The 26816-nt window shown below is 52.2% G+C and overlaps 1 protein-coding gene, 3 long non-coding RNA genes and 1 pseudogene across 4 annotated transcripts; 3 read left to right on the forward strand and 2 right to left on the reverse strand.

Moving 5' to 3' along the window:
• Nucleotides 1-1547: 1547 nt before the first annotated feature.
• LOC139029852 (uncharacterized) lies at nt 1548-7377 on the reverse strand. Its single transcript, XR_011482095.1, has 4 exons — nt 7278-7377; nt 6591-6668; nt 4775-4856; nt 1548-2238 (listed from the first exon to the last, which is right to left on the reverse strand). It is a non-coding gene; the product is annotated as an uncharacterized lncRNA (long non-coding RNA).
• Nucleotides 4140-5191, forward strand: LOC139029851 (uncharacterized). The gene is made up of 2 exons (XR_011482093.1): nt 4140-4274; nt 4850-5191. It is a non-coding gene; the product is annotated as an uncharacterized lncRNA (long non-coding RNA).
• Nucleotides 7378-7548: 171 nt separating the features above from the next.
• Nucleotides 7549-22441, forward strand: CADM4 (cell adhesion molecule 4). Its single transcript, XM_070450752.1, has 9 exons — nt 7549-7661; nt 17351-17497; nt 17796-17948; nt 18203-18337; nt 18974-19138; nt 19267-19357; nt 19739-19911; nt 20776-20904; nt 21408-22441. The coding sequence occupies exons 1-9, from the start codon at nt 7598-7600 to the stop codon at nt 21515-21517; spliced, it is 1167 nt and encodes a 388-aa protein (XP_070306853.1). The 5' UTR covers nt 7549-7597; the 3' UTR covers nt 21518-22441.
• On the reverse strand, nt 12924-17407 carry LOC139029853 (uncharacterized). Its single transcript, XR_011482097.1, has 2 exons — nt 17326-17407; nt 12924-17227 (listed from the first exon to the last, which is right to left on the reverse strand). It is a non-coding gene; the product is annotated as an uncharacterized lncRNA (long non-coding RNA).
• LOC139030121 (U4 spliceosomal RNA) lies at nt 20529-20610 on the forward strand (annotated as a pseudogene).
• Nucleotides 22442-26816: the final 4375 nt, after the last annotated feature.

Below are 26816 nucleotides of genomic sequence, written 5' to 3' on the forward strand. Positions count from 1 at the left end.
GAACTGAGAAACCCAACTGATTTCATTTCCTAGGACTGCCATGATAAGTGACTACAAGCTTCAACGAGGTGGCTTCAAACAACAGAAATTCTGGATGTCAGAAACAAAAAAATTAATGTGTTGGCAGAATCATGCTCCTTCTAAAGCTCTGGGGAAGAATCCTTTGTGGCCTCTTCCTTGCTTCTGGGTTACTGTTGTTCAGTCGCTCAGTCATGTCCAACTCTTTGCAACTTCATGGACTGCAGCACGCCAGGCTTCCCTGTCCTTCACTATCTCCTGGATTTTGCTCAAATTCATGTCCATTGAGTCAGTGATGCCATCAAACCATTTCATCCTCTGTCACCCACTTTTCCTCCTGCCCTCAATCTTTCCCAGCATCGGGGTCTTTTCCAATGAGTCAGCTCTTCGAATTAGGCAGCCAAAATACTGGAGCTTCAGCTTTAGCATCAGTCTTTCCAATGAACAGTCAGGGTGGATTTCTTTTAGGATTAACTGGTTTGATCTCCTTGCTGTCCAAGGGACTCTCAAGAGTCTTCTCCAGCACCACAGTTTGAAAGCATCAATTCTTCGGCACTCAGCCTTCTTTGCTGGCAATCATCAGCAGTCCTTGGGTTGTGGCTGCATCCATCACTCCAGTCTCCGCCTGTCATCACATGACTTTCTTTCCTGTCAATATGGCTGTGAGTCTCCAAATCTCTCTCTTTGTATGAGGACACCCATCATTGGATTTAGGGGCTCACCCTAATCCACTTTGACTTCATCTTAATATACCAATCTACCTTTTTTTTTTTTTTTTAACTTTTTGGCTGTACCCCTCAGCATGTGGGATATTAGTTCCCCAGCCACGGATCGAACTTGCACCCCCTGCATGGAAGTCCCCCTATTTCCATATAAGGTCACATTCATAGAACCTGGGAGTTAGGATTTCAACATATTTTGGGGGGACACAATTCAACCCACACAGAACCAAGGTTTCTGATATATAGCCCCAGATGAAGCAGCTCATCCATCTCTGGCTGTTGGCCCCAGTCCATTGAGGAGTCAATCCACACTGACCTCACTGTGCCTTGTTCAAACTCCTGACCCACAGAATCGTAAAATAAAGAGGTTGTGGTTTCACATGGCTGAGTTTTGGGGTATTTTGTTATGCTTCAATGGTTGGCTGGAATAATCACTTGTTTGTCTGGTTTTTGCTAACTCTCCCCACAAGAATCTCCATAAAGAGTCAATCCTTTTACTTGCTCACTACTGTATTCCCATTTTCTATATTAGAGCCCAGGACATGAACAAAGGAGGAAGGGAGGGAAGGAAAGAGGACATCCTGGGTGGTACCTTACAACAAAACCTGGCCTAAGGCTATATTTCCCATGATACGTTTAAGCAGAGATGAGGCTAAGATGACATTTTCTGAGATGCTGCATAATTAAAATTGAGGCTACTTTCACCATTCTGCTGTGATTCCCTACAGCAGCAGAAACTTACTGAAAAGCGACCCCCACTTCCCACTCCGCCACCCCCCTACCCTCCCGCACCAGTGAGTCCAGAAGTTTGTTGCAAGGCAGATTTTTATTCAATGGTCCAGGAATGGAGAAGGGGTCAGTTCAGTTCAGTTGCTCAGTCATGTCCGACTCTTGGGGACCCAATGGACTGCAGCCCGCCAGGCTTCCCTGTCCATCACCAACTCCCGGAGCTTGCTGAAACTCATGTCCATCCAATCAGTAATGCCATCCAACCATCTCATCTTCTGTTGTCCCGTTCTCCTCCTGCCTTCAATCTTTCCCAGTATCAGGGTCTTTTCTAACAAGTCAGTTCTTCACATCGGGTGGCCAAAGTGTTGGAGTTTCATCTTCAACATCAGTCCTTTCAATGAAGATTCAGGACTGACTTTTTTTAGGATTGACTGGTTGGATCTCCTATGCTCTAAATATACCTTCTCCCAGATTACAAGTTGGGGACAAGTTTTTTATAGAAAAGTGTGAAGAAGAGTTATTAGGGGCAGGGGTCTCGTGTCACACTGATTTGTGGAAATAAGTACTGATTTCCTAGAATGCACTCCTCTTTTCTGCCCCTGGGTGGCCCTTTGGAGGCTGGACAGGAATTGGATTGTACCAATATGGTTCCCGGGGCGGAGATCTTAATATTACAATGAGATGGTAATGAGCTGCAGAGCAACCCTTGTCCCAATTTTGAAGACCCATCAGCTTATACCGGTGTCTTGTGGTTAACGCTCTCTTGTTCCTGTCTTGTAAAAAACAGAAAAGAAAAAGAAAAAGCAGCTAGAAGGTATAATCAATTCTGTGTGTGTGTGTGTGTTGTGTGTTTTTAACAAGTTTGCCCGGAGTGAGGTTTTTATTAGAAATGAGAGGGAGTATGACTTCCTTACCTTTTTGTCTAAGGGAAGTGTACTTGTTTTATTGAGACAGCTGAGGTGTGGGTTAGGGACCCTCAGGTTGCTCCCCTAGGTGATAACTGGAGACTAGGATTGCATTCATCATGATACGCCCACAGCAGAGACTGGAGGCTAGGAATACATTTCCCACGATGACTTACAGCTGAAATTGAGGCTAGGACTGCATTTCCCATGAGACCCTGTGGCAGAGACTGGAGGGTAGGATTGTGTCTCCCATGATGCCCTACACTGGGGATCAAAGGATGGAAATACATGTCCCATGGTGCAGCTATTGAAGCTAGAGATAAATTTCTCATAAGGTTCTACACCAGACCTTGTGATCAGGACCTCATCATTAATGGCTCCCAAGTTTTTGTTCAGGGATCTCAGTTGCAAGAAATAAAATCTGTTTGAGCTGACTCAAGCGAAAAACGACAGCATTATTGGAAGTTTAGAATCCAGGCAAGAGCTAGGTCTCTGGGCTGCATCAGGGACAAGAAACAGAATTGAAAAGCTGGGCTTTTCAATTGTTGTTGTCTCCCTTTTGCAAAATCTCCCTCTCTGTGTCACTCTCTCTTACTCTGAGTGTGTGGCTTCCTTCATGGACTAGGCTTTCACCTTCTTTTTATCTCCTCACAGACTACCTCCTGCCTCAAACACAGTAGCCAAACATGCCCTTGAAATGTCAAGTACTAAGAACTACTTCTGTCTGGTTATGATATTTTAATGAACAGACTCTTCTCACTCTTCTCTGGTGGAGTCCAGTTTGGGTCAGGACTCTGCCAACAACCTCCTCTGCTATGGCCAGGGAAGTTTATATCAAAGTCACAACATACAGTTGTGCATGTTGTAAATAGGCATCTACCACTCAGGCAATTCTCATGGTAGGCAACCCACTCAGGCGGAGCTGAGAAAACAACCTCTATGAGAGAGATCCTATCACAAGGATGGGGAAGCAACTGAAAAAGAAAACTACCACTTAAAATGTTTTAATCTGTAAGCAGGGCTGCCTCCATGTATTCTATCTGAATTGCAGGCAATATGGCAGTCAGGGCTGTATTTAAAAGGATACCCAACTCAAGATGGTTGAAACAAAGAGGAAATTGATGATCTCATAGAAGAGATCATGAGTTAGAGCAGTTCCTGGCTTGACTTATTCAATGTTTCCATTATGTCCTAAAGGATCCATTCAAGCATATCTGCCTCATGGCCCCAAGAAGGCCACTGCAGTTCCAGGCATCACACCCACATTTGGAAGCAATAACAAAGGGCCATCTCTTCTCTTCTTTTTTAAAACAAAGAAAGCTTATCCCCAAACTTCCAGGGTGACTTGCCTTTCCCGCGTTTTATTTGCCTGATTTGTTTCATGCCCCACCCCTTGCACTGGAAGTGGGCATGGAGCCACACTATTTAACAAAGTATATTCAGACCCTACTCCTAGGACTTCCCGCACATCAGCTGGCTGTTAAAGAAAAGTTGATGCCTGAACATAATCAGGATTCTCTTAGGAAAGGACAAAGGAGGAGGGAACGTGTACTGGGGGGAAATGCCCACCCAGTCTTCTTTCTGTAGAGGGAACAACTCGGTTTTTCCCTACTGTGTCTTTCTTCTGTGTTTCTCCTTGACTCTCACACTAGGATCACACTCACAGCACTTCAGGTCATCAAATGTGGGGAGTGCTTCCCCACACCAGGAAATTCTCTGTGACCCTGGCTGGCTGCTCTATGACATAATTCTGACACTGTCTACCCAGAAGTAGCCTCAGATCCCACAGATTAAGGACTCAGTCCCATACTTTCCACTTCCAATGACAATCAGAAGTCCAGACTGCGGTGCTTCTGACCAATCGGCTACAAACCAGAGGTTCCCATGATCCCCTCTTCAGGTCTGATTAACCCACTAGAGTGGCTCATAGAATTCAGGAAAATAGTGACTTACCTTTATTATAAAAGAATATGATAGAGGATACAGATGAACAGTCAGATGGAAGAGATGCACAGGGCAAGGTCTGTGCCCAGGGGCATACAGCTTCCATTCTCTTTTCATGCGTGTCACTTCATCAACCCACAAGCTCCCTGAACCCTATACTGTTGGGATTTTTACAGAGGCTTCATAACGAAGGCATCATGGATCCTTTGCTCCATTTTCCTTCTCCCGTCTCAAGAGAATGGGGAGTGGAGCTGAAAATCTCAAGTTTGTTATCATAGTTGGATCTTTTTGGGTACCAGCCCTCATTTAGGAGTCCACCATAAGTCACATATTAGAACAAAAGACACTCTAATCACCCAAGAAATGACAAGGCTTTCAGGAGACCTGAGTTAGGAGAGCTAGGGTCAAAGACTAAATATTAGAACAAAAGCTGTTCCTGGTGTTCTTATCACTTACGTAATTACAAGGGTTTCAGGAGCTCTGTGTCAGGAACCAGGGGCAGAGGCCAATATATTTTCTATTATCTTGCAGAACGATGCTGAGAAAACAAATAACAAATTCTGAACCATCCCAAGACTTCAAAAACCCAAGAATGGTCAAGCCCACAGTGCGCAGCCCACCCTGCCACCCAAAATAGCAGGGACAGCAACTGTCTCCCCAGTATCTACTTCTGCTTGAGAAATCTAATTTCACCTCTGACCTGGGGGTAGAGGAAGCCTGTGGCTCATATCTAATTTAATCAGTTTCATCTCATCTCCTGGCCACTGATGTTGGTTCAGTAATAGGCAGGTGGCATTATCTGGACCAAGGAGACCCAATGGAAGGTTTCAAGGAGGGTTCTAAGGAAAAAAAATATTTCCTCATTCTGCTGAAGGAGCTTCTTCAAGTCTCTTATCTCTGCTCAGGATCCCACAGCCTGGCTCTCTCAGTCTGCCTGTCTTTTTCTCTCTGTGCTATGTGCTGTGCTAAGTCGCTTTAGTCGTGGCCCACTCTTTGCGACCTTATGACCCATAGCCTGCCAGGCTCCTCTGTCCACGGGATTCTCCAGGCAAGGATACTGAAGAATACTGCCATTTCCTACTCCAGGAGATCTTCACAACCCAGGGATTGAACCCACATCTCTAGCATCTCCTGCATTGGCAGGCGGATTATTTACCACCAGCGACACCCGGGAAGCTCAGGTATATACCTATGTGAGTGTGTGCTAAGTGGTTTCATTCGTGTCTGACTCTATGCGACCCCATGGACTGTAGCCTGCCAGGCTCAGAGGTCCAAGAGATTCTGCAGGCATAAATACTGGAGTGGGTTGCCATGCCCTCCTCCAGGGGATCTTCTTGACCCAGGGATCAAACCTGCATCTCTTGCATTGGCAGGCACTAGTGCCACCTGGAAAGCCCTTTTCTCTCTCTACCCCTCTGCAAATAAGAAGCCCCAAATATGTGGTCCCAGGGGTATTGACCAGTCACCCTACTACATAAGGGGGCCATTTATCCTTAGGACAGATCATGCTGGAGTCAATCATACCCAAGACTTTTTTATATGTGAAACAATCCTCTTTTTCTTAAGCCAGTTGGGTTGAATTTTCCGTCACTTGCATGAAAATCCCAATGGATACAGTAACTTGGAGTAGGACTGGAACAGGACAACCTCATGTGGAAGAAAAGGTGGGGCCCAAAAAAGACAGATGAGAGCCAAACCAACATCCTCCAGGGTTCCCTGGAGTTGGAGTAGGAGACACTGGTTAGAACCATGAGTGGGGGACCTATAGGTTCCTGAGAGGAAAGACAACCCTTAGCTACTCCGTAACCCAGTATCCTAAATCCAGGTTGGACACCTCTCTCCCACCTATCTCAACACACAGACTGTGAGCTGTGGGAGGACTGAAGATTATCCAACTCAACACACTTCTCCAGTTTACAGAAAGGTAAACTGAGAATTGGAAAGAAGTCACTTGGAGCTGTAGTCCTGGGCACATAGAGACTGATGGGAGCTTGGGCCCCACTGAGAGAGAGGATGCTGGGGACTGAGAACAGGAAGGATACCAGGAGCTGAAGTCCGATGGAGTGCCTGAATGGAGGAGTTTGGGGTAGTGATGGAGATAAAGCATTCTCATACTTGGCATATCCCAGTTTCCCTGATTGTCAAATGATGGTAGAAGAGGTTGAAGTCTCCTACCTTCTATGGTTTCTCACTCTTCCTGGCTCATACGGGTGATTGATAACCCTGCACCAGGTCTACAAAGTCCCACAGAAGGGGGCTCGGGGAGACTCACCTCCCAGGAGGGAAAAGGGACCCAAGTCTGGAGGAGTGAGTCAGCACCAACGATGGGAGAGCGCATAGACAGTCGAGGCTGGAAGAGTAGGGACACAGGGTGGGGAGGCTAGACGCTTGGGCGTCCACCAGAGCCTCTCCCACCCCAGGAATGATGCAGAAACACGGAGTTTCCGGGTGAGGACCGGTGGAAGGGTGAGACCTGACCCCAGCCCAGCCTAGCCCTGCCCTGGGAGGTCCAGGACCTGCCCAGACAGCAGGCTGTTGCCTTCGCTCTCAAGGTGGCTCAGCTCACAGCCTGTCACATGACACTCTCAACCTCACACTCACCTGTCCACAGACTACGTCTCACTCTCACCTTTCCTATACCCCACTCCATGCTCACACCTTCACCTTCACTACCCCTCCAGAATACGTTCACTTCCCCTGTGGAATATGTGCACCCCCCTTCACCTTCACCCACGGAATACCTCTACCTGTCCAGGGAGCACCTCTCCCACTCTCCGCAGCAAACTCCCTCTCCCTGGACGCTCACAGCCTCACACACATCCTCACTCAACTCCCTCCCCTCCGCACCCACCCGCACCTCGGCGCATCCTTGCACCCCCACCTTTCCTACGACACACTGCCCCTCACAGCACCTGCCCGCGCTCCCCTCCGCATCATCGCCCACCACTTCTGTCCTCACCCAGCGCCCGCACTCTCTGGCCGCGGGTCCCCCCGACACACGCCCCCTGCTCGCCCCCGCCCCCGGGGCCCCGGAGCTCTCGGGCGCAGCTCCCCCTCCGACTCCCCACATCCTCTAGAGGTGCCCTCTCCCGCGTTGCCCGGGGCCTCCCCGCGTCTCCCCGCCCCCGCCCCCGCGCCGGCCCCGCCCCGCCCCGGCCTCGGCGCCCCGCCCCCCGGGCGGGCAGGGGGCGGGGCGCGGGGGGCGGGGCGGGCGGCGCGGGCGGTGCAGGTGCCGGGCCGGGAGCGAGCGGCGGCGGCGGCGGCGGCGGCGGCGGCACCATGGGCCGGGCCCGGCGCTTCCAGTGGCCGCTGCTGCTGCTGTGGGCGGCCGCGGCGGGGCCAGGTAGGGTCGGGAGCCGGGGTCGGCCGGCTGGCCGGGTCGTGGCGGGGGGCGCGCCGCGGTGACAGCCGGGCGGTCGCGGGGCCGCAGAGGCCGAACAATGCGCGCGGAGCCGGGCCGGGCCCCCCTCCCCGGGACAAAGCGCAGCGCGGGCCGGGAGCCGCGAGCCGGGAGCCGCGAGCGGGGGAGGGGGCGCAGGCCCGGCCACCGTGCCGCAGCCCCCCCAACCCCGCACAGGCCCTGATCCCGGCAGGGACAAAGGGCCCGAGACCCCCCTCCAGCCCCAAGCCAGCCTTCTCGAGGCCGGCCCTGCTGTCCTTCTGTCCGATCCCAGTGTCCCTCTGTCCGCCCGTCTCTGAGTCCCTTAGTCTCTCTCCTTGTCCCCCTACCCTTGTCCTCTGTCCCTCTGTCTCCAAGACTGTCCGTCTCTCCGTCTGTCCCCCTGTCTCCTTGTCTCCCTGTCCCCTGGCTCTCTAGCCTGTCTTTGTCCCCCACCTCTGTCCCTTGGTCCCTGTCCCTTTTCACTGGGTCACTCTGCCCGCCCCCAGCATCCTCTCCATTCCCTGCTCTGTGCCCCTGTATTTCTGCCCTCCCTCCCTGCCCCGTCTCTGTCACCCCTGCTGCTCTGTCCCCCATCTGTCCCATTCCCTCGTCCCCTCTCCTTCTGTCATTCCTGGTTCTCTAGCCCTCCCTGTCATCTGTCTGCCTCATTCCCCACTCTCTCCTGTCTGTCTGTCCCACTGTGTCCCTGTCCCCGGTCTCTTTGCTGCCCCTGTCTACCGTCACATCCTCCATCCTGGACTTCCCCATCACCATCCTTCATTTCTGCATCTCTCTGTGCCCCTGGAGAGGAACTGAGTCAGGCAGGGCATCCTGAAGGGCCCTGGAGGGAAATGTGTGCATATGTGTGTGTGTGTGTGTGTATGAGAAGAAGTGTGTGGGGAACCTTGGCATGTGGGCACACACGTGGATCCAACAGATGCCTTCCAAACGCTGCCCCTCCCCAACCATTCACACACCCAGGCCACTATCTACAGAAAAGCCCCCTCCAGGACATCCAGGGAGCCCTCCACATACCCTTATCATGCACTGTGAAAAGCTGGAGTCCTCCAAGACAGGGTGACCCTGAGACCCAGGACAAGGTCAGGAAATGTCACCCCCCACACTCACACTCTCACATTGTGTGTGCCTGGTTCCTGCCACCAGTCACCCTCTCCCTGGTGGGGGAAGCCACTTGGGGTGGTGGGGAACGGATAACAGGGAGGTAGCTGAGCAGAAGTGGGAGGGCCGGAGGTCCTGTAGAAATGTGGGAGCTGTGACCAGATGGCACAGGTTTGGGGGCCTGCCTGGGTTTAAATTCTGGCTCATGCCATTTGCCAGCATAGTCAATGGCAAGCACCCTTCTCTCTTGGGGCCTCAGTTTGCCTTTCTGTAAAGTGAGGGTGTTGAACTCGGTGACCTGAAAGGAAAGGAACTCCAGCTTGGACACGCGAAGGAGTTGCTGGCAAGTTGGGTGCAGTGACACCTTCCCCACTTCAGAGCTGTGTGTGCTTCTCCCCTCCTCAGGGCAAAGTGACGGGCTGAGAGTGGGCCTGTCACCCTCCACCTTGCTTTCTGCTGTAGTCTTCTGTCATCGCTTCAGAACTTTCACAATTACCTCCTTGCTTTGTGGCAGACAAGCCACAATTTCCCAGATGGGCACTTTAGTACTTAAGCTACATCTCCATCCACTTCTGTTTCTCTTTCTTTGTTAGGCCAGCTCATAGACTCCTAGAACCATTGAATCCAGTGAACAGAGAATCTGAGGTTTTAGAACCACTGGCTTCCAGAAGCCCAAAGTCTTTAGACTCTTGACACCTTTAAAATTCTAGAGCCTCGCTGGCATTTGCATTCTAGCCTCCTGACACCTTCAAAACTCTGAAACCTTTACCTCTCGGAGATCCCGAATCTTGACACATCTGAGGTCTAGAATCGTGGGAGATTGGATTCTCAGAATCCGAATACTGCCTAAGAGGACCACCTCCCCAGGTCCGGAATCTTTTCACCAGCTCTTCTGGGAGGGAGCTCTCCAGGCTTGTCCCTCCTGTGGTTTTAAAGTCTCTGCTTCCTGGTGCCCTAATCCCTTCTGTCAACTTTCTCTAGATGAAATGACGGGGGACTTTACCAGTTGGGAGAGAGCTAGGTGTCATGGGAAGCACTCTGCAACCGGCTAGGGTGTAGTTCTGGGTCTGCCCCTGCCCCACCCCACTCTGAGCTTCACTTCCCCTCCTGTAAAGCGTGGGGTAGGCAGCTGAAGTATCTGATCCCAGGGGGCCCTGCCTGCTTTCCTTTTCATTGGCTATTTCTGAATGGCTTTGGCCACCGGATTCTTGGTGGTGTCCGTGGTCCTCACCTTCCCCTCTTTGTCACTCCCCTTCCCCTCTCACCTTGGCCAGCCAGCAGGAGTGGGGACAGGAGCTGGGGTTCATTTACACCCTTTCAAAAATGTATTCTCTTCTCCCTGGTTCCCTTATCTACCAGCAATATCAGAAAAGGATGATGATATGTATGCCAATAGAAAGAAGGGTCCAGGGTGGGCGGGCAAGAGGGGTTGAGAGATGGATGGGTTGCCTGCCCAGAGATGCAGGCAGGCAGAAACAGAGACCCACAGGCCAGGGACTGGATGGCCCAGAAGGGAGCACGGGAAACAGACCTCCAGATCCAAAGAAAAGATGAAGAGGCTATTAAGAGTGGGGTGGGGGGTGCTGATGGAGGGAGAGTTTGTTAATCCTGAATAATGTTTCCCACCGTAGGGACTCACTCTTCCCCACCTCGTAAAGTTTGGGCCGGCCACTCTGAGAAGCAGGGTTTTGCCTCTGGCCTCCACCCACCCATGAGCTGGATGCCTGTGTCCCCAGAGCAGGGGGTCAGGTTCCCCGAGGGATTCCAAGACCTTAGACGCAGCAGGGCTGGGGCCCGGGGTGGGTTAATGTCGTGCGAGCCTGGCCTGTCCCCGTCTTGGGGAACACAAAGGCAGCTTTCTCTCTCTGGGTGGGGTGGGGGTGGGGGGCCGGACTCGCCAGTGCCCAGTGGCCTGTGGCAGCACGACCCGAGCACCCACTGGCTCCCGCCTGTGCAGACCCCAGGCCCCTAGGTCCTCTAGAGGGACCAGGCACAGAGGCGCCTGAGCAGACACCTAGTGGGGCAAGAGGGCGGCGGCAGAGCCCGGGTTCTTCTGGACTGGGGTGAATATAGAGGGTGCTGGGGGTGGAAGAGAAGACAGCCAGGGCTCAGTGCACCCTTCCCGGAGCAGGAATTCTTCCCCTGACCCCACACCCAGGGGGAACCTCCGGAGGACTCTCCCACCCCCTGACTGGGCTGGAGGCCCGGAATCCAGGGAGTTCTGAATATCCCAGGAACGTGGGGGCCACAGGGGGAACTTTGTATGCGAGGCTGCTGACTCACCCCAACGCCCCCACCTGATGCTTGCCTCACAGAGGGAAGGGGGACAAGAGGCCTGGGGAGTCAAGGCTGTGGTTCTGGGGGGCTGACAGCTGTGGCCCTGGAGCCAAAAGTTCCCAGGAGATCCTGGAGCTGGGGGCCTAGAGTCCTGGGTCTGAGGGAGCAGAAGTCTAGGGGTTCTGTGTTAGGGTGAGGAGGGGCTGGGGTCTTGGACTCTAGGTCTGAGGGAGGAGGGGGCTGGGGGGCTTGAACTCCTGGGTCCAGAGAGAGATGGGCACTGGGATCCCAGACTCCTGGGTCTTGATGGAGGGTGGGGCGCGAGTGCAGACTCCTGAGTCTGGAGAGAGGAAGTCCTGGGTGGGGGTCCCACTCCAGGTTTCTGAGGGAGGAGGAGGGGCTGGGACCCTGATGCCTAGGTCCTGCGAATACAGGCGCCTTCACAAGGCTGAGCTGGGGAAGAATTGATGCTTTGTGTGAGGATGTTCGGACTCCGCCATTGATGGGGGGCTGGGGGGGGGTTCGGTCAGGACGCAGGGATGTACCACCTCCCTAGGGGAGGATGGGGGGGAGGAGGCAGGATGCCATGAGCCCCCTGGGGAGAGGCTATGGAGGGGGCGGCTGTGACCTTCCCGGAACTGTGACCTTGAGACTCCCTTGGGTATTCGCTGACTCAGGACCCAGGAAGTGCTCCCCCCACTCTCTTTAGTCTCCGTGGAAGCATCCACCAGCTGTGTAGTCTGGACCCCTGGTTCCTGAAGGAAAAGGGGGCTGAGGGCCCAGAATCCTGGGTTTGAGGAGGGAGAAGGCTGGGCGCTTGCGACTCCTGGATTTGAGGGGAGATGCTGAGAACCCAGATTCTTGATCCTGATGGAGAAGGAAGCTAGGACCTGGGACTCCCGGATCCTGGGAGAGGAGGCAGTTGGGGGTCTGGATTCCTGGGTCTAAAGGAGGAGAGTGTTGGATTCTGGGTCTCTACACATCACCTGCTCAGCCACTCTTTCCCAAACCCTCCCTAGTCCCTTTTTTCCAGGCAGTTTAAAGGGCCAGTGCCCCAGTCACCAAAGCTCAACCCCTCGCTGACCAGAAAATCTTGCCTCACCACCCCCCAACCCCGAAACAAAAGCTCCTGGGACATTAATATTCCAGGCACAGACACTGTTGGTTACTGACTCCTCAGGAGGGGGAGGGAATAAAACAAAAGCCCCCCACCCTTACCCCATGTGCTCCCTCAAGCAGAGAGCAGGGGATACGTTTGGGGGGTGGGTTGCAGACCCAGAGGTCCTGAAGGCTCCCAAGAGATGTTGAGTTTCTGCCACTGACTTGTCTGGGACCCCTGAGCCTCATTCTCTGCATCTGTAAAATGGGGGGCTAGCCCTAGGGCTAGTCCTGAGGACCAGGATCCACGAATAGCCTTCAAGATGTTTTTTTAAAAAGTGCCTGGATGTGCAAACAGGCCAGTTCAGTTTTCACAGGAATAAGCATGTTTCTGGAGGTTGTAATAACAGCAGCACAGAGGGCTCCCTGAGCCTCAGGTTCTGGGCTGATTCTTGTGAATCAGGCCCTGGCGTCATCCCCACTTTACAAACGGGGCATCTGAGCCTCAAGAAGTTTAAGCCATTTGTCCCAGGTCACACAGATGGCAAGTGGTCCAGCTGGGATCAACCCAAGTGTTTAAGATGAGAATAATGTCATGTCACAAAGTTGTCGTGAGGCTGAAATGCCTAGCACATGAGATTCAGGCATCAGTCTCCCCAGACATTTATCAAGGGTCAAGCACACTTCCACGCACTAGGGTGCATCAACAAACCCAAGAGATTACAATCATGCCTTCATGGGGTGTATATTCGAGTAATGGGGGACAACCAGCAAGTGTGCAAATGAATAAAACAATTTCAGTGAAAGTTCCATACAGGATATAAAACAGTGGTAATGAAATAGAGTTCTGGGGACTTTCCTGGTGGTCCAGTGGCTCATGGTGGTCCACGCCCCCAATGCAGGAGGTCTGGGTCTGATCCCTGGTCTAAGAGAAGGTTCCACATGCCTCGGGGCAACTAAGCCCATGAGCTGTGACTACTGAGCCTGCGCACTCTAGAGCCTGTGCTCCACCACAGGAAAAGCCCACGCACTGCAACTATCCAGCTGATGTGTTAAGACTGGTCTTGTGGGGAGGCAGGTGTGGAAGTAGGGAGACTCACAAGTAGCTCTTGAAGGACCGGGTCAGAGATAGTGTCACTGGATGATGTGACAAAGGTGAACAGGTTTGGGATATATTTTAGAAGCAGAATGGATAGATCTTGCTGATGTAGTGGGTGTTAGAGATGAGGGAAAGGGTGAAAACGTGGATGATTTTTAGGTGTTTTGGCCTGAGCAACCAGGTTGTGACATTTACTGAGACTGAGAAAACATGGGAAGGAAAATGTTTGGTGCCAGGATTGGACATATTAAGATTGCTTTTCAGGAAAGTGCTAGATAACCCCCTAAGAGGGCCTTAAATTCACAAAACATTACATTCAAAGGTAAAAGAAGCTGGAAGTTGGTATCTGAGGCTTTTATGACAGCTCCACATCATCACCAGAGACCCAGGCATCTTCCAGTTCTCAGTTCCCAAACTCCATCACATCCTAGTTTCAGGCAGCACAAAGGTGACCAGGTGGAAAAAGGACTTGTCCCCTTTCTTTAAAAAGTCTGCTTGCAACTTCCATGGTGATCCAGTGGCTGAGACTCCATGCTTCTGATGTAGGGAGCCTGGGTTTGATCCCTGGTCTGGGGGCTAGATCCCACATGCCACAACTAAGAGTTGACTTGCTGCAACTAAGACCTGGCATAGCAAAAATAATTTTTTTAAAAGTCCCCTCAAATGATCACAGGACACTTTTCCTGATATCTAGTCGGACAAAACTTATCACACGGCCTCACTTAGCTGCAAGGGAGTCTGGGAAAATTCTCTTTCTGCTGGATGTAGGGCAACCGTAAGGGCTTCCCGGGTGGCTCAGTGGTAAAGAATCCACCAGCCAATGCAGGAGACACAGGAAATATGGGTTCAATTCCTGGGTTGGAAAGATCCCCTGGAGGAGGAAATGGCAACCCACTCCAGTATTCTAGTCTGGAAAATCCCATGGACTGAGGAACCTGGTGGACTGGACAGTCCATGGTGTGGGGCTGCAAAGAGTTGAACATGACTTAGCTGATGAGCACAGCACAGGGCAACCATAAAATACAATCAGGATTCTTTTACTAAAGAGAAAGGGAAGAGTGTATACTGACTAGGAAGCTAGCTGTCTCTGCTTTCTTCCTGCCCTCCGGAATTAATCTTTTCCACCCTTCAGCCCCCAAATCAGGTTACCTATCCCTCTTACAGGGACTGAAACACTTCTGATGGGATTTTACAGTGATTTATGTCTACCTCCCCATAAATCTTGAAGGCCTTCCGGGACAGGGACCTCACCTGACTCATCCCTGGGCACCTAGCCCCCAAAAACCTCCCTGCAGCACAAATGAATGAATGAGACAGAATGTAAGAGATATGAAAGAATAGTTATCCAGAATTTAAAGGTGAATAACCAGGGACTTCCCTGGTGGTCTGGTGATTAAGACTCCCTGCCTTCAGAGAAGGAAATGGCAACCCACTCCAGTACTCTTGCCTGGAAAAGTCCATGGACAGAGGAGCCTGGTGGGCTGCAGTCCATGGGGTTACATGACTGAGCATGTATGCACGAGGGTGGAGGGAGATGGGTTGGTAGCAATAAAGTGGTAGAACTGTGAAAAAAAAAAAGACTCCCTGCTTCCAGTGCAGGGGGTACAAGTTTGATCCCTGGTCAAGGAACTAAGATCCCATGTGCTGCATGGCATGGCCAAAAAAAAAAAAGTGAATAATCAAATCTGATCATGGCCCTTTCCTGCTTCAGTTCCTGGCCTTCAGGATAAAAGCTGATCTTGTAGCTTGGCTGAGACCCTTCACAAGCACATGCCATAGTCCTCACCAATGCTGGACACCTTTCACCCAGACAAGCAGAAGTGGGTGTGGGTGCAGGATGCAGAATTGGGAGACCTCGAGGCAGAATTGGGAGACTCTCAGGCTGTGACCTTGGCCAAGTCATTTTCTCGCTCTGGAACAAATTTTGTCACCTAAAAAATGAGAACTGAAGAAAAAAATGGGGATTGATAATAGTGCCTCCCTTATTCAGGTATTGTGATGATTAAGTGGAAATTATATAGGTAATGCCCTTAGCACAAAGCCTGGAACAGAAATTGCCTAATAAACAGTTGCTATGATGGTTATTGTTATTTTGAAGATGACAGTGACATTGATGATGCTGGTGATGATTAATCTCAGCTTTGAGCTTTACTCTGCACTGTTTACTTGGCTGGAAACACCCCCTTACTAATCCCTTACTTCATTCCTCTGATGGATTAATCAGAGTAAGTTAAGTGCTGTAACAACAGCCCTGCAATCTCAATGGCTTAACCAAAAAATGTATTTCTCGCTCATGCTACAAGTCCTCTGCAGGTAGGTAACATGGGGCAGAAGGTCAGGGCCTCGGACTCCTTCCAGCTCATAATCCTATTCTCCTCTGGGCTCCTAGGGGTCCCCCCCATTCTGCCAGCATGAAGGATTTCGGGTGAGATGAACCAGGCTGGAGGAGGTGTTTTTCTTCTGCCTACAGCCTATTGGCCAGAAATCAGTCATGGGGCCCCACGGAAGCGCAAGGGATCCTAGGAAATGTAGCCTAATAGTGTGTTGCCCCTTGAAGGGACTGGTAAAGAATCTGCCTGCAACGTGAAAGACCTGGGTTTGAACCCTGGGTTGGAAAGATCCCCTGGAGTGGGTACAGCTACCCATTCCAGTATTATGGCCTGGAGAATTCAATTCTGTACAGTCCATGGGGTCACAAAGAGCTGGACATGACTGAGTGACTTTTACTTCAGTGTGTTGTACCAGTTAAACTTTAGCCATGTTAAGTGAAGTGAAGTGAAGTCGCTCAGTCGTGTCCGACTCTGCGACCCCATAGACTGTAGCCTACCAGGCTCCTCGGTCCATGGAATTTTCCAGGCAAGAATACTGGAGTGGGTTGCCATTTCCTTCTCCAGGGGATCTTCCCAACCCAGGGATCGAACCCAGGTCTCTTGCATTGTAGGCCGATGCTTTTACCATCTGAGCCACCAGGGAAGTCCCTCCAAAACATTGTGACTTTGAACAGCAATTATGTTTTTGCTCATGACTCTGGGAGTCAGCAGTTTGGATTGGATCAACTGGACACTTCTTCTCTTGGTCTGAACTGGGGTCACTCATGTGGCTGCAGTCACCCGGTGATGCCACAGGGGCTGGATAGTCCAGAATGGCCTGACTCCCTTGGCTGGCATTTGGTGCTGGGCTTCTCTCTCTCCATGTGGTCTCTCGTCCTCAAGGAGGCTGGCCCGGGCATCTTCACCCAACAGTGTCAGAGCAGCGAAAGGGCATGAGTGGAAGCTGTGAGGTCTCTTGAGATCTAGGCTCCAGAACTCATTCAGTATCACTTCTAGCAAATTCTGTTGATCAAAGCAAGTCACAAGCCCTCCCCAGATTCACAGGGTCAGAGTGCTTTGTTAATGGGAAGAGCAGCAGGAATTTCCCTGGTGGTTCAGTGGTTGTGGTTAAGATTCTACACTTCCACTGCAGGGGGTGGGGGTTCAGTCCCTGTTTGGGGGACTAAGATCCCACAAGCTGTGCTACATAGCCTTAAAAAAAAAAAAAATGGGAAGAGCAGCAAACTTAACTCTACAGGAATGGGAAGAATATCTTGCCCATCTCTGCAGACAAGTTAAAACATGTGCTCAGGTGTGAAAGATAGGGTTTGGTGAACACACAACAGTTTCCCATACCCAGTGGATTGCTCACTCTTTATTTATTTATATATTTGCTCACGCTTTAAAATGTGGATCCAGTGGAGCTTTCTTCTAGAATCTTCTCTGATCACTATCTCCCTGGGTGCTCTTAGTCTCCACTTCCTCTGGGCTCCCAGTATGACCTGTGCTCCCCACCCACCCACTCCTTAGAGCCACTGGATCTTGACTGCAGCTCCTCTAGAGCAGGGGGCAGGTTTTATCCGTCTCCTGGATTCCAGCCCACAGGAAACGTTGGGTGTAATGAACTGCATGGGAGGGGAAGGAGAGGTATTGGAAGTTTGGATGGGTGAGGATCCGAGGGAGAGAGCAAAGACTGAATTGTACCCCTCAATGAGTCTCTTACCCTGTTTCTCTGTCTACTGGTCCAGGGGCAGGACAGGAAGTACAGACGGAGAATGTGACAGTGGCTGAGGGCGGGGTGGCCGAGATAACCTGCCGACTGCACCAGTATGATGGATCCATAGTTGTCATTCAGAACCCCGCCCGGCAGACCCTCTTCTTCAATGGTACCCGTGGTGCGTGCTGGGGTTCCAGAGCCTGAGTCTTGGAAGAGGAGAGGGCTGGGACTGACTGAAGACAGAGCTGAGACTCTGGTCTCCTGGATCTGAGGGAGGAGGAGGCTGGGGCCTGGACTCCTGGTCGGGTGAGAGGGCCTGAAACATTCTGGGTACCCAAGAGAGTAACTAGGTGGGCACCTTAGACACCTGGGTGTGGCTGGAGAAAAGAGAGGGACAAACTGTAAGCTCCTGGAGGAAAGGTGGGACTTCTGAGGTATGGATTCCCCAAGTTCACTCCCACCTTTTCACTCTCTAGCCCTGAAGGATGAGCGTTTCCAGCTTGAGGAGTTCTCCCCGCGCCGGGTACGGATCCGGCTCTCAGATGCTCGCCTGGAGGACGAGGGGGGCTACTTCTGCCAGCTCTACACGGAGGACACCCACCACCAGATTGCCACGCTCACTGTACTGGGTATCGGCCTCCCCCTCCTCAGATCCAGCCTGTCTCCTTTCTCCTTTGCTCATCCCTTATCCTGAGACTTGACCCTGGCTGTTTTTAACCTCCTGGACATCTGCTCCCAGTAAATACAGCCGGTCTCCCCGGCCCTTGGCCTCTGTGTTTGACGCTTTGTTCCCCTTGCTCCCTGGAACCCTGCAGTTCGGTTACTCTGAGCCCACCTTGGTCCCTCTCTTGACTTCCCTCTTGTCCCCTTCTCCCTGTGGCAGTGGCCCCGGAGAACCCTATAGTGGAGGTCCGGGAACAGGCGGTGGAGGGCGGCGAGGTGGAGCTCAGCTGTCTTGTTCCACGGTCCCGCCCGGCTGCTCTCCTGCGCTGGTACCGGGACCGAAAGGAACTGAAAGGTACAACCTGGTGGTGGGGATGGGAGTGGGCTGGAGAGGGGCGAGACTTATGAGACAGGGTTCCAGGAGGTGTAGCTTGGGAAAGGCTTGTTTATATATGGATGGGGCTTGAGGAAGAGTGCATGGGTTTGGCGGACACTACTGCTCAATATATTGGGCTTCCCTGGTGGCTCAGTCGGTAAAGAAATTGCCTGTAACGCAGGAGAACACCTGCAGCTCAGGAGACCCAAGTTCAATCCCTGGGTTGGGAAGATCTCCTGGAGAAGGAAATGGCAACCCACTCCATTCTTCTTGCCTGGAAAATCCAATGGACAGAGGAGTCTGGCGCGCTAACAGTCCATGGGGTCGCAAGAGTCGGACATGACTTAGCGACTAAACCACTACTCAATATATACCCATTGAATGAATTATTAGATGAGAGGGCGTGGGGTGAGAGAGCGAGGAGCTTTGGGAAGAGACACGGGGTTGTGGGCCTGATTTGGAGAGGGGCGTGGTTCGGAGGACTAGAGGCGAGGCTGTGGGTAAGGGGTGGAGCTTGGCAAATAGCCTGCTTTAGGATTGGCCAGGTGGGAGGTTGTGCCTTCAGTGGGCGGAGCCATGGCCCTGACTTGACGGTTTCTGGGCGGGGCTTGGCAGGAGTGACCAGCGGCCAGGAAAATGGCAAGGTCTGGAGCGTGGCAAGCACAGTGAGGTTTCGTGTAGACCGCAAGGATGATGGCGGTATCGTCATCTGCGAGGCGCAGAACCAGGCGCTACCCTCTGGACACAGCAAGCAGACGCAGTACGTGCTGGACGTGCAGTGTAAGTGCCTGGCAGGCCAGCGCCCGGCGGGGAAAGAGGGTTTCAATGCGCCTGCCACCTGTCCCCGGAAGAATTCCTAGTCCTGCATAACCCAGATAACCACTTTCCCATCTCACTCCTGCCCACAGACTCCCCCACGGCCCGGATCCATGCCTCCCAAGCTGTGGTGAGGGAGGGAGACACACTGGTGCTGACGTGTGCTGTGACGGGGAACCCCAGGTGAGCTTTGGGGTCCGAGATTCCTGGGTCCTGCGGAGAATAGGTGACCTGGACACCTGAAGCTGGAAGAACAGAGGGGGCTGAGACCCAGCCTTCTGAATCCTGAGAAAGAAGGGATCTGGGGCTAGATGGTGAGGAAGGAGGCTGTGGGTCCCCAGTGTCCTGGGTTCTCAGGGTGGAAGAGGCTGGGGGTGGGGGTGGGGCTAGGCTTCCTGAGATCCTGCTGATGGGTGGAAGTTGGGCTCGGGACTCTTGGTTTTCAAGGAAGGAAAGGTCTAGTAAGGATTCTCTTATTTGGAGATATCACATATCTAGATTTCTGAGACGTCAGAATTGGGTGCTGACACCTGCGTCCCTACCTCTCATTATATCCCCGCCCAGGCCTAACCAGATCCGCTGGAACCGCGGTAATGAGTCTTTGCCCGAGCGGGCGGAGGCAGTCGGGGAGACGCTTACGTTGCCGGGCCTGGTATCCGCGGATAATGGCACCTACACCTGCGAGGCGTCGAACAAGCACGGCCACGCGAGGGCGCTCTACGTGCTCGTGGTCTACGGTGAGGACCTGAGGGCAGGGCTCAGCGTAGGGACGAGGCCCCCCAGGGTCTCCTCGCCGTCCTGGGTGGGACTGGGCCTTGGGAACAGGCAGGATGGATTCGATGGTGTTTGAGGCGCCGACCTATGCAAAGAATGATTCCAGGGGGTCAAAAGCCCACAGAGTTCTTATAGTTCTGGGACCAGACTGATTGTCTGGGTTGATTCAGTTCTGCAGCGTCCTGTTGCAGGTAACTTTGTGCCTTAGTTTCTTCATCGGTAAAGTGTAAATAAACAACAGCACCTACCTCACAGGGTTGTTGTAAAGAATTTTGAGCTAAATATAGAAAGCAGTTGGAGGTCGCTAGCACAAAGAAGTGTTATGTGCTTAGCTCCTATGACGGTGCGGCAGGAATTTTGGAGTGGCTGGGCCCTAGATCAGCGGTTTAAATACCTGGAGCGTTTTAAACAAGATGCGAAGAGACTTAGGTCTGAAGTCAAAGAAAAAGGATGTGCTATTTCTTTTTCTCTGGGGGGAGGAGGCAGGTAAGTATTAGCGAAATGACTGGGGCCCAAGTCAGGCAGTGTACAAACCAACACGCATTCCTTGAAGAAGTGGAACATCAAGAATGGCGCCAGGAGCTCTGCTCAGTGGCAGTGTTGTAGCCAATGAGGTTTATCCGAGGCGCAATTATTGCTAATTGGAAAAAAAAAAAAAAAAAGGCTCCAGGGGAAGGGCCCACCAGGTGGCGGTAATTTGCGAGGCGTGGCACATAAGGGGGCGCGGTTGGACGTGGCGTGCAGAATGGTTTAAGACATTGCCAGCTATGGGCCCGGGCTGGGACCATCCTCTGATGACCTGGGCCTGCGCCCTGTCCCTCTGGCAGACCCTGGTGCGGTGGTAGAGGCTCAGACGTCGGTGCCCTACGCCATTGTGGGCGGCATCCTGGCGCTACTGGTGTTTCTGATCATCTGTGTGCTGGTGGGCATGGTCTGGTGCTCGGTACGGCAGAAGGGTGAGTGGGGGCGGGGTCAAATTCAGCGACGGGTGTGGTTGGTTGTGGCGTCCAGAAGGGGGTGAGGCCTAGAACCCGATTCGACAGAGGGCGGGCGTAGAGCCAGGGCAAGGGGGCGGAGCCTAGACCCAGGATTGGAAATTGAGACCCAGATCCCGAAAGAGGCGGGTCTTTCGGTCCAGGATCCTAAAAGGGGTGAAGGGTTGGAGCTGAATAAAGGGCGTACGTTTGAATTCCTAATTGGCGAATTCGGTGGGAGCAGAGCAAGGGGATACCACCTAGAGGACGGATAAGGGTTGCTCTTTCAGTGAACTTGTGAAGTCCTCCTAATTCTGCTTTTCTCTCTTTCTCTGCCCGTTTTGCTCTTCCCTGGACTTGACCCTCAACCTGTATGTTCCATCTCTTCATCTTCATCTGATGTATTTTGTCTGCCTCCCCGTCCAACTCCTGGGTCCACACGTATCTGTGGCCTCTGCCTGGGGGGGGGGTCTGTCACCCCTCAGGCTCCTATCTGACCCATGAGGCCAGTGGCCTAGATGAGCAGGGAGAAGCGAGAGAAGCCTTTCTCAATGGCAGCGATGGACACAAGAGGAAAGAAGAATTCTTCATCTGACCCCACCTCCACCCCAGGCCTGGGCCTGGGCTGGGGTCCACCCCACTGCCAGCTGCAAAGACATTTACCAGAGTCTGGGATGGTGGGCTTCTCCCCCCACCACTAACACCTCAGACGCTTGGACAGGGATGGGGGTGTTGGCTGCCTGGGTCTCTACAAGGGCCGGAAGCTCGGGCCCAGAGGTCTGGGTCCCCCGATGTGGGGGCAAGGGCCAAAGGTCCAGACCCCCTAAGTCCAGGGAGGGCGGTAGGGATTGGGTTGGGGTAAGATAACTGGGGGAAGGCCAAGGCCCCTAGGCTGCAGTCCCAGGTCTTGTGGGGAGGGGCACATTCTGGGAAGGGTGGGGTGGGCAGGGAAGGGGAACAGAGATTTCTTTGGGGGTTCCAGACCCCATGCCAGCCATTGTAGGAGTTCACAGAGCTCTGGGCACCTCTTTGCAAAGCCATGTTTGCACGGTGGGGGTAAGGGTGGGGGGAGGGCATGGAAACAGGGATTCTGTGTCTTTGTGTCATAACTTTGATGGGGGCGGTGAGGGAGACAGCCCCAACTTTGCTCCAGTCCCCTTTCCCCAGCTCCTGGGCTCTCCTCCCCTCCCCCCCCACATCTGTCCCATCCATTTTTGTCTCTGTCCACCCACTCCTGGGGGGGCCTTCCCCATCTCTCCTCCAGGCCCCCCGGGGAGGGGGAAAGGAGTCTGGGGGGAGGGTGCATTGCTCTCTATGGTTTTATATATAATATATTAAAAAAATAAAAAATCTGTATGAAAATATCAGATTGCACCCCCTCCCCCCATTCCTGGCTTTTGCCCCCTTTTTCTTGTTTAAAAAAAAAAAACAAAAAAACACATTTTGTATGGGGCGGGGAGGGGAAAGGGGAGGGGGTTTGGCAATCCCACTAACCACCATTAAACTGAGGAGAGAACAAGTTTTTGGGGTGGCTGTGTGTCTGTCCCTCTGCCCAGACCTGCACCGTGTTGGGAGGGGTGCTGGACTAAGGGGTGGGGGGGGGGAGGAAGGGTGATGATTGCTGGTGGACTGTATAAGTCAGGAGAGGGTCCTTACATCTCCAAGGACACCTCCACCCTCCCAAGAAACCTGGGTTTTTTTCTGGTCAGTCTTTCAGCCAAAAAGCACTGTCTTGTCCCTTCAGTAGCCACTGAGCTACCCTATCCCCACCCAATAGCCTGGACACTTCCCCTGCTTTATTCCCGCCCCTGACACCAATCTCCATAGGACCTTTCAATTACTGACCTTTTGCCCTGTCAAAACCTGTCCCTGCCAGCTCTCTGTTCACCTCTAGACCAAGTCAAAGCTCCTGAGCCTGGCATTCCTGGCCCCTCATTCATTCATCTAAATTTCAAACAAGTGATTCTTATTTTCAAGTAAAAAATATATTAACCTTACTTTGTACAAGGTGCTGCTCAAAGGGCTGGAGATGCCACGGTGAATAAAACAGGCAAAAGCTAGATGTTCCAGACAGCTTAGTGCTAACTACAGACTTGATCCTGTTCTAGGCACTGAGCACCCAAAGTGAGAAAGAGTGACTCCATTCTTGCCTTCTTTCCTTTTATGAGGAAAACATTCCAGCAAGGAAGCAAAACAAACAAAACTCAATTTCAGGTTGCCTTAAGTACTGTTGGGTTTCCTAGGTGGCGCAATGGTAAAGAATCTGCCTGCAGGAGACACCAAGAGGTGGCGGTTAGATCTCTGGGTCGGGAAGATCGCCTGGAGTAGGAAATGGCAACCCACACCAGTAGTCTTGCCTGGAAAATTCCATGGACAGTGAAGCCTGGTGGGGTTACAGTCAAAGGGGGTGGCAAAGAGTTGAACATGACTGAGTACACACGTACACACACACACACACACACACACACACACACACACAAGTACTGTTAAGATAAAAGGCAGAGTAGGGGGATATGGGGTACTGTTTTAACTTCTTACTATAGAAAACATCAAACATACAAAAGTGGAACAGGACAATTAAGCCCCATGCATCTGTCAATCCCAGCTTCAGCAATCATCTCACTGGCTCTGAGAGCCAATCCTGCTTTATTTATAACCCACTCACTTCTCTAGAGTCAATCCAGAGGTGCTATCTCAGAAACATCAGAGAAAACCTCTCAGATTGACACCTCTGACAGGATATGAATGATGAGCAAACAGTTACTCAAAGATCAGAGGAGAAAGCATTTTCAGGCAAAGGGAACAGCAACGGCAAGTGCCTAAGATGGTAAGGCTCAGGTAGACAGGACCCCAGTGGATAGAGGAGGGGATGGGGGTGAAGTCAGAGATGAGTGGGGTTAGACCAGGTGTATAGCCCCTGAAAAGTGAAAGTTGCTCAGTCCTGTCAGACTCTTTGAGACCCCATTCTATGGAATTCTCCAGCCATTTCTACTCCAGGGGTTCTTCCCAACCCAGGGATCAAACCCAGGTCTCCCACATTGCAAGCATATTCTTTACCCGATGAGCTACCAGGGAAGTGAAAGTGTTAGTGGCTCAGTCCGGTCCGACTCTTTGCGATGCTATGGACTGAAGCCCACCAGGCTCCTCTGTCCATGGAATTCTCTAGGCACGAATACTGGAGTGGGTTTTCATTCCCTTCTCCAGGGGATCTTCCTGACCTTGGGATCGAACCTAGGTCTCCTGCATTGCATGCAGATTTTTTAACTTCTGAGCCGCTAGGGAAGCCCCAGGGACCTGATAAAGCCTTTGATTTTCTTTCCAAGTGTAATGGGATCTCATTGGAGAGTTTTCAATTGGAAAGTGAGTCATTTTGAGGAAGACTTAAGAATGCTGCAATAGCTTCCTATACTCTCAACGTAAAGTCTGAGCTCTTAACTTCACCTGGAGGAACTTCCCCTCCCTGACTGTGTTCCTGGCAAACTAAACTGCTTTCACTTCCTCAAACCATTCAACGTTTGTTTTTGTTTTTTTTTTAATTTGCCTCTAGGCCTTTGTCCTTGCTCTTCCCTGTGCCAAAGACTTCCTGGGGTGTGCGCCTCCTTTGACTCCCACAGCTTCCTCTGCTCTACCTCATCCCAAGCCTAAACACTCAGTTGTGATCCTGATTATATGTGAATCTCCTTCCTTTGATTGGGAGGCCATCAGCATAGATGCTGGGTACGCTCGCTGCGGAAACCATAGTGCCCTCGAGCACAAGAGAACAATAAATGTTTATCCTGCTTATGGGAAGGGAGGGTTGTGAGGATTGGTAAGGGTCTCGTCCCTTGTGTCCAGACACCGAATGCAAACTGATCCCGATTACACCGAGGATGCCCGCTTCGCGCTAGTCCGCAGTCCCTCTGCGCATGCGCTAAAGTCAGCCGCCCCGCCCCATGCCTACCCCAGTACGCCCCGCATATGCTAATCTCTGCGCTCCGGAGTATGGCCCCTCAGGGGAATATGCAAATCAACCCCTCCAGCGGCCTAGGCCTCCCATTGTCGCCGTAGCCTCCCACACTAAGATTATGCAAATGAGCAGGCCTCAGGTCCAGGATCCGGCACCCCCACCCCACTCTCTCCTATTATCCGTAGGCGCGTTCATGCGAGCGCTCATGCACGCGCGAGCCTTGCCGTTTTTCTAGTTCGGTCCGGCTGCGGACTGTACCAAGTAAACCCGGACAGCGAGGGGCAAAGCCCGGAACCCCCTGCGCGAGCCTCATCGATGGCCCGACCCAGAGAGCCCCCTTTCCCACTCTGCGACAGGAATGGTCTATCTCGTCGCGCAAGCGCCCTAGGCTCTTCACGCCCCTCGCACTCCCTCCTACCCCACTCGCAGCGCAGGCGCAGAGCCTGGGCGTGCAGCCGCTGCCGCCGAGCCAGAACTGGGGCCGCCAGCGCCGGTGAGTGTCCGGGATGGAGGTGCGCGGGGCATGCTGGGAAGCGGGCACTACGGCAGCGCTGCATGATGGGAGTGACGGCTCCCGTCACCGAGGAGTCGGCAGCGGTCTTGGGCCGTGATGACTCGAAGGCGAGACCCAGGCTCCCTTTTCTCCCCCCACGCGGCTCTGTGCCGCTCTGGGGGCATCCTGGGAAAACCGGACGCCGTGCCCTAAAGCATTGTGGGAGTTTGGCTACTAGTCGTTAATGGGTCTGGAGCATTCTAGGATTATCCTAGCTTCTTGCGGGGAACCGTCTCTTTTGTCACACACCTTCCGCTGAGCGTCCTGGGAGCTTGGAGTGCTTTGACGGAGAGCGCCTTGGAAGGTGGTCGTTACAGGCCCAAGGCATCATGGGAGAAATTGCAGTAGCAGGGCTCTGTGGGGACTGCTCCTTATAGTCCTAAGGTTTTGCTCTTGCTTCCTCTCCCTGGCATTGTGGGAACAGGCGCCCATTATGTTCGCGCTTGGCGTCTTGGGATTTGGACATTGTGGGGTCTCCAGCACTGTGTTATGGTAGTGAGGGAGTCTCATTTATTCCCCTCTAAGATTGTGGAAGTCAGTCTGGCCCCCATTGTCATTGTAGGAATGGGACTTGAGCACCAAGGAATGTTTCCGTCTGACATCTGGAATACTCTGGAAGGGGCTTAGTGTGCTGTGGGCTTGGGGAAGGGTAGGCAGGACTGCTGAGCAATGTCTCTTGGTAATCCCATAGGAAGCTGATTGTTCCTGGTGTATGGTTCCCAGTTAAAATATAGACCACCCAGTTAGATTTGAATTTCAGATAAACAAAGAATTGATTAATATGCCTATGTTCCATGCAGTATTTGAGATGTACATTTCTAAAATACCATCTGTTTATCTGAAATTGAAATTTAACTGGGTGTTCTATATTTTCATTTACTAAATTTGGCAACCTACCCTGGTATGAAGTAGAATTCCCAAATTAAATGGGGCCCTATAGGCAGTGGGCGTCCCTGGTAGCTCAGATGATTAAAAAAAAAAAAAAAAAAAATCTGCCTGCAATGCAGGAGATCCAGGTTCAATTCCTGGGTTGGGAAGATCCCCTGGAGAAGGAAATGGCAATCCAGTATTCTTGCCTGGAGAATTCCATGGACAGGGGAGTATAGTGAGCTACAGCCCATGGGGTAGCGAAGAGTAGGACATGACTGAGCGGCTAACACTATAGGCAATAGAGTATTATAAGAACTCTTCTTTAAAAAAAAAAAAAAAGATCTCTTCTCTGCCATTTATGAATTCTTTCTGTCCTTAAAGCCCAATCCAGGTGTCTTTAGAAAGCTCACCTGCCACTGATGCCAGCTTTACCATTCCTCAGCCTCCTCCAGGCTTCCATCTTAATCTTTTTCTCCTTAGCCCCCAGCATTAAACATGACCCTTTAGGCTTTGAAGGGATCATGT

The sequence above is a fragment of the Odocoileus virginianus genome, chromosome 20 (genome assembly GCF_023699985.2).
Source record: "Odocoileus virginianus isolate 20LAN1187 ecotype Illinois chromosome 20, Ovbor_1.2, whole genome shotgun sequence".
Taxonomy (NCBI): domain Eukaryota; kingdom Metazoa; phylum Chordata; class Mammalia; order Artiodactyla; family Cervidae; genus Odocoileus; species Odocoileus virginianus.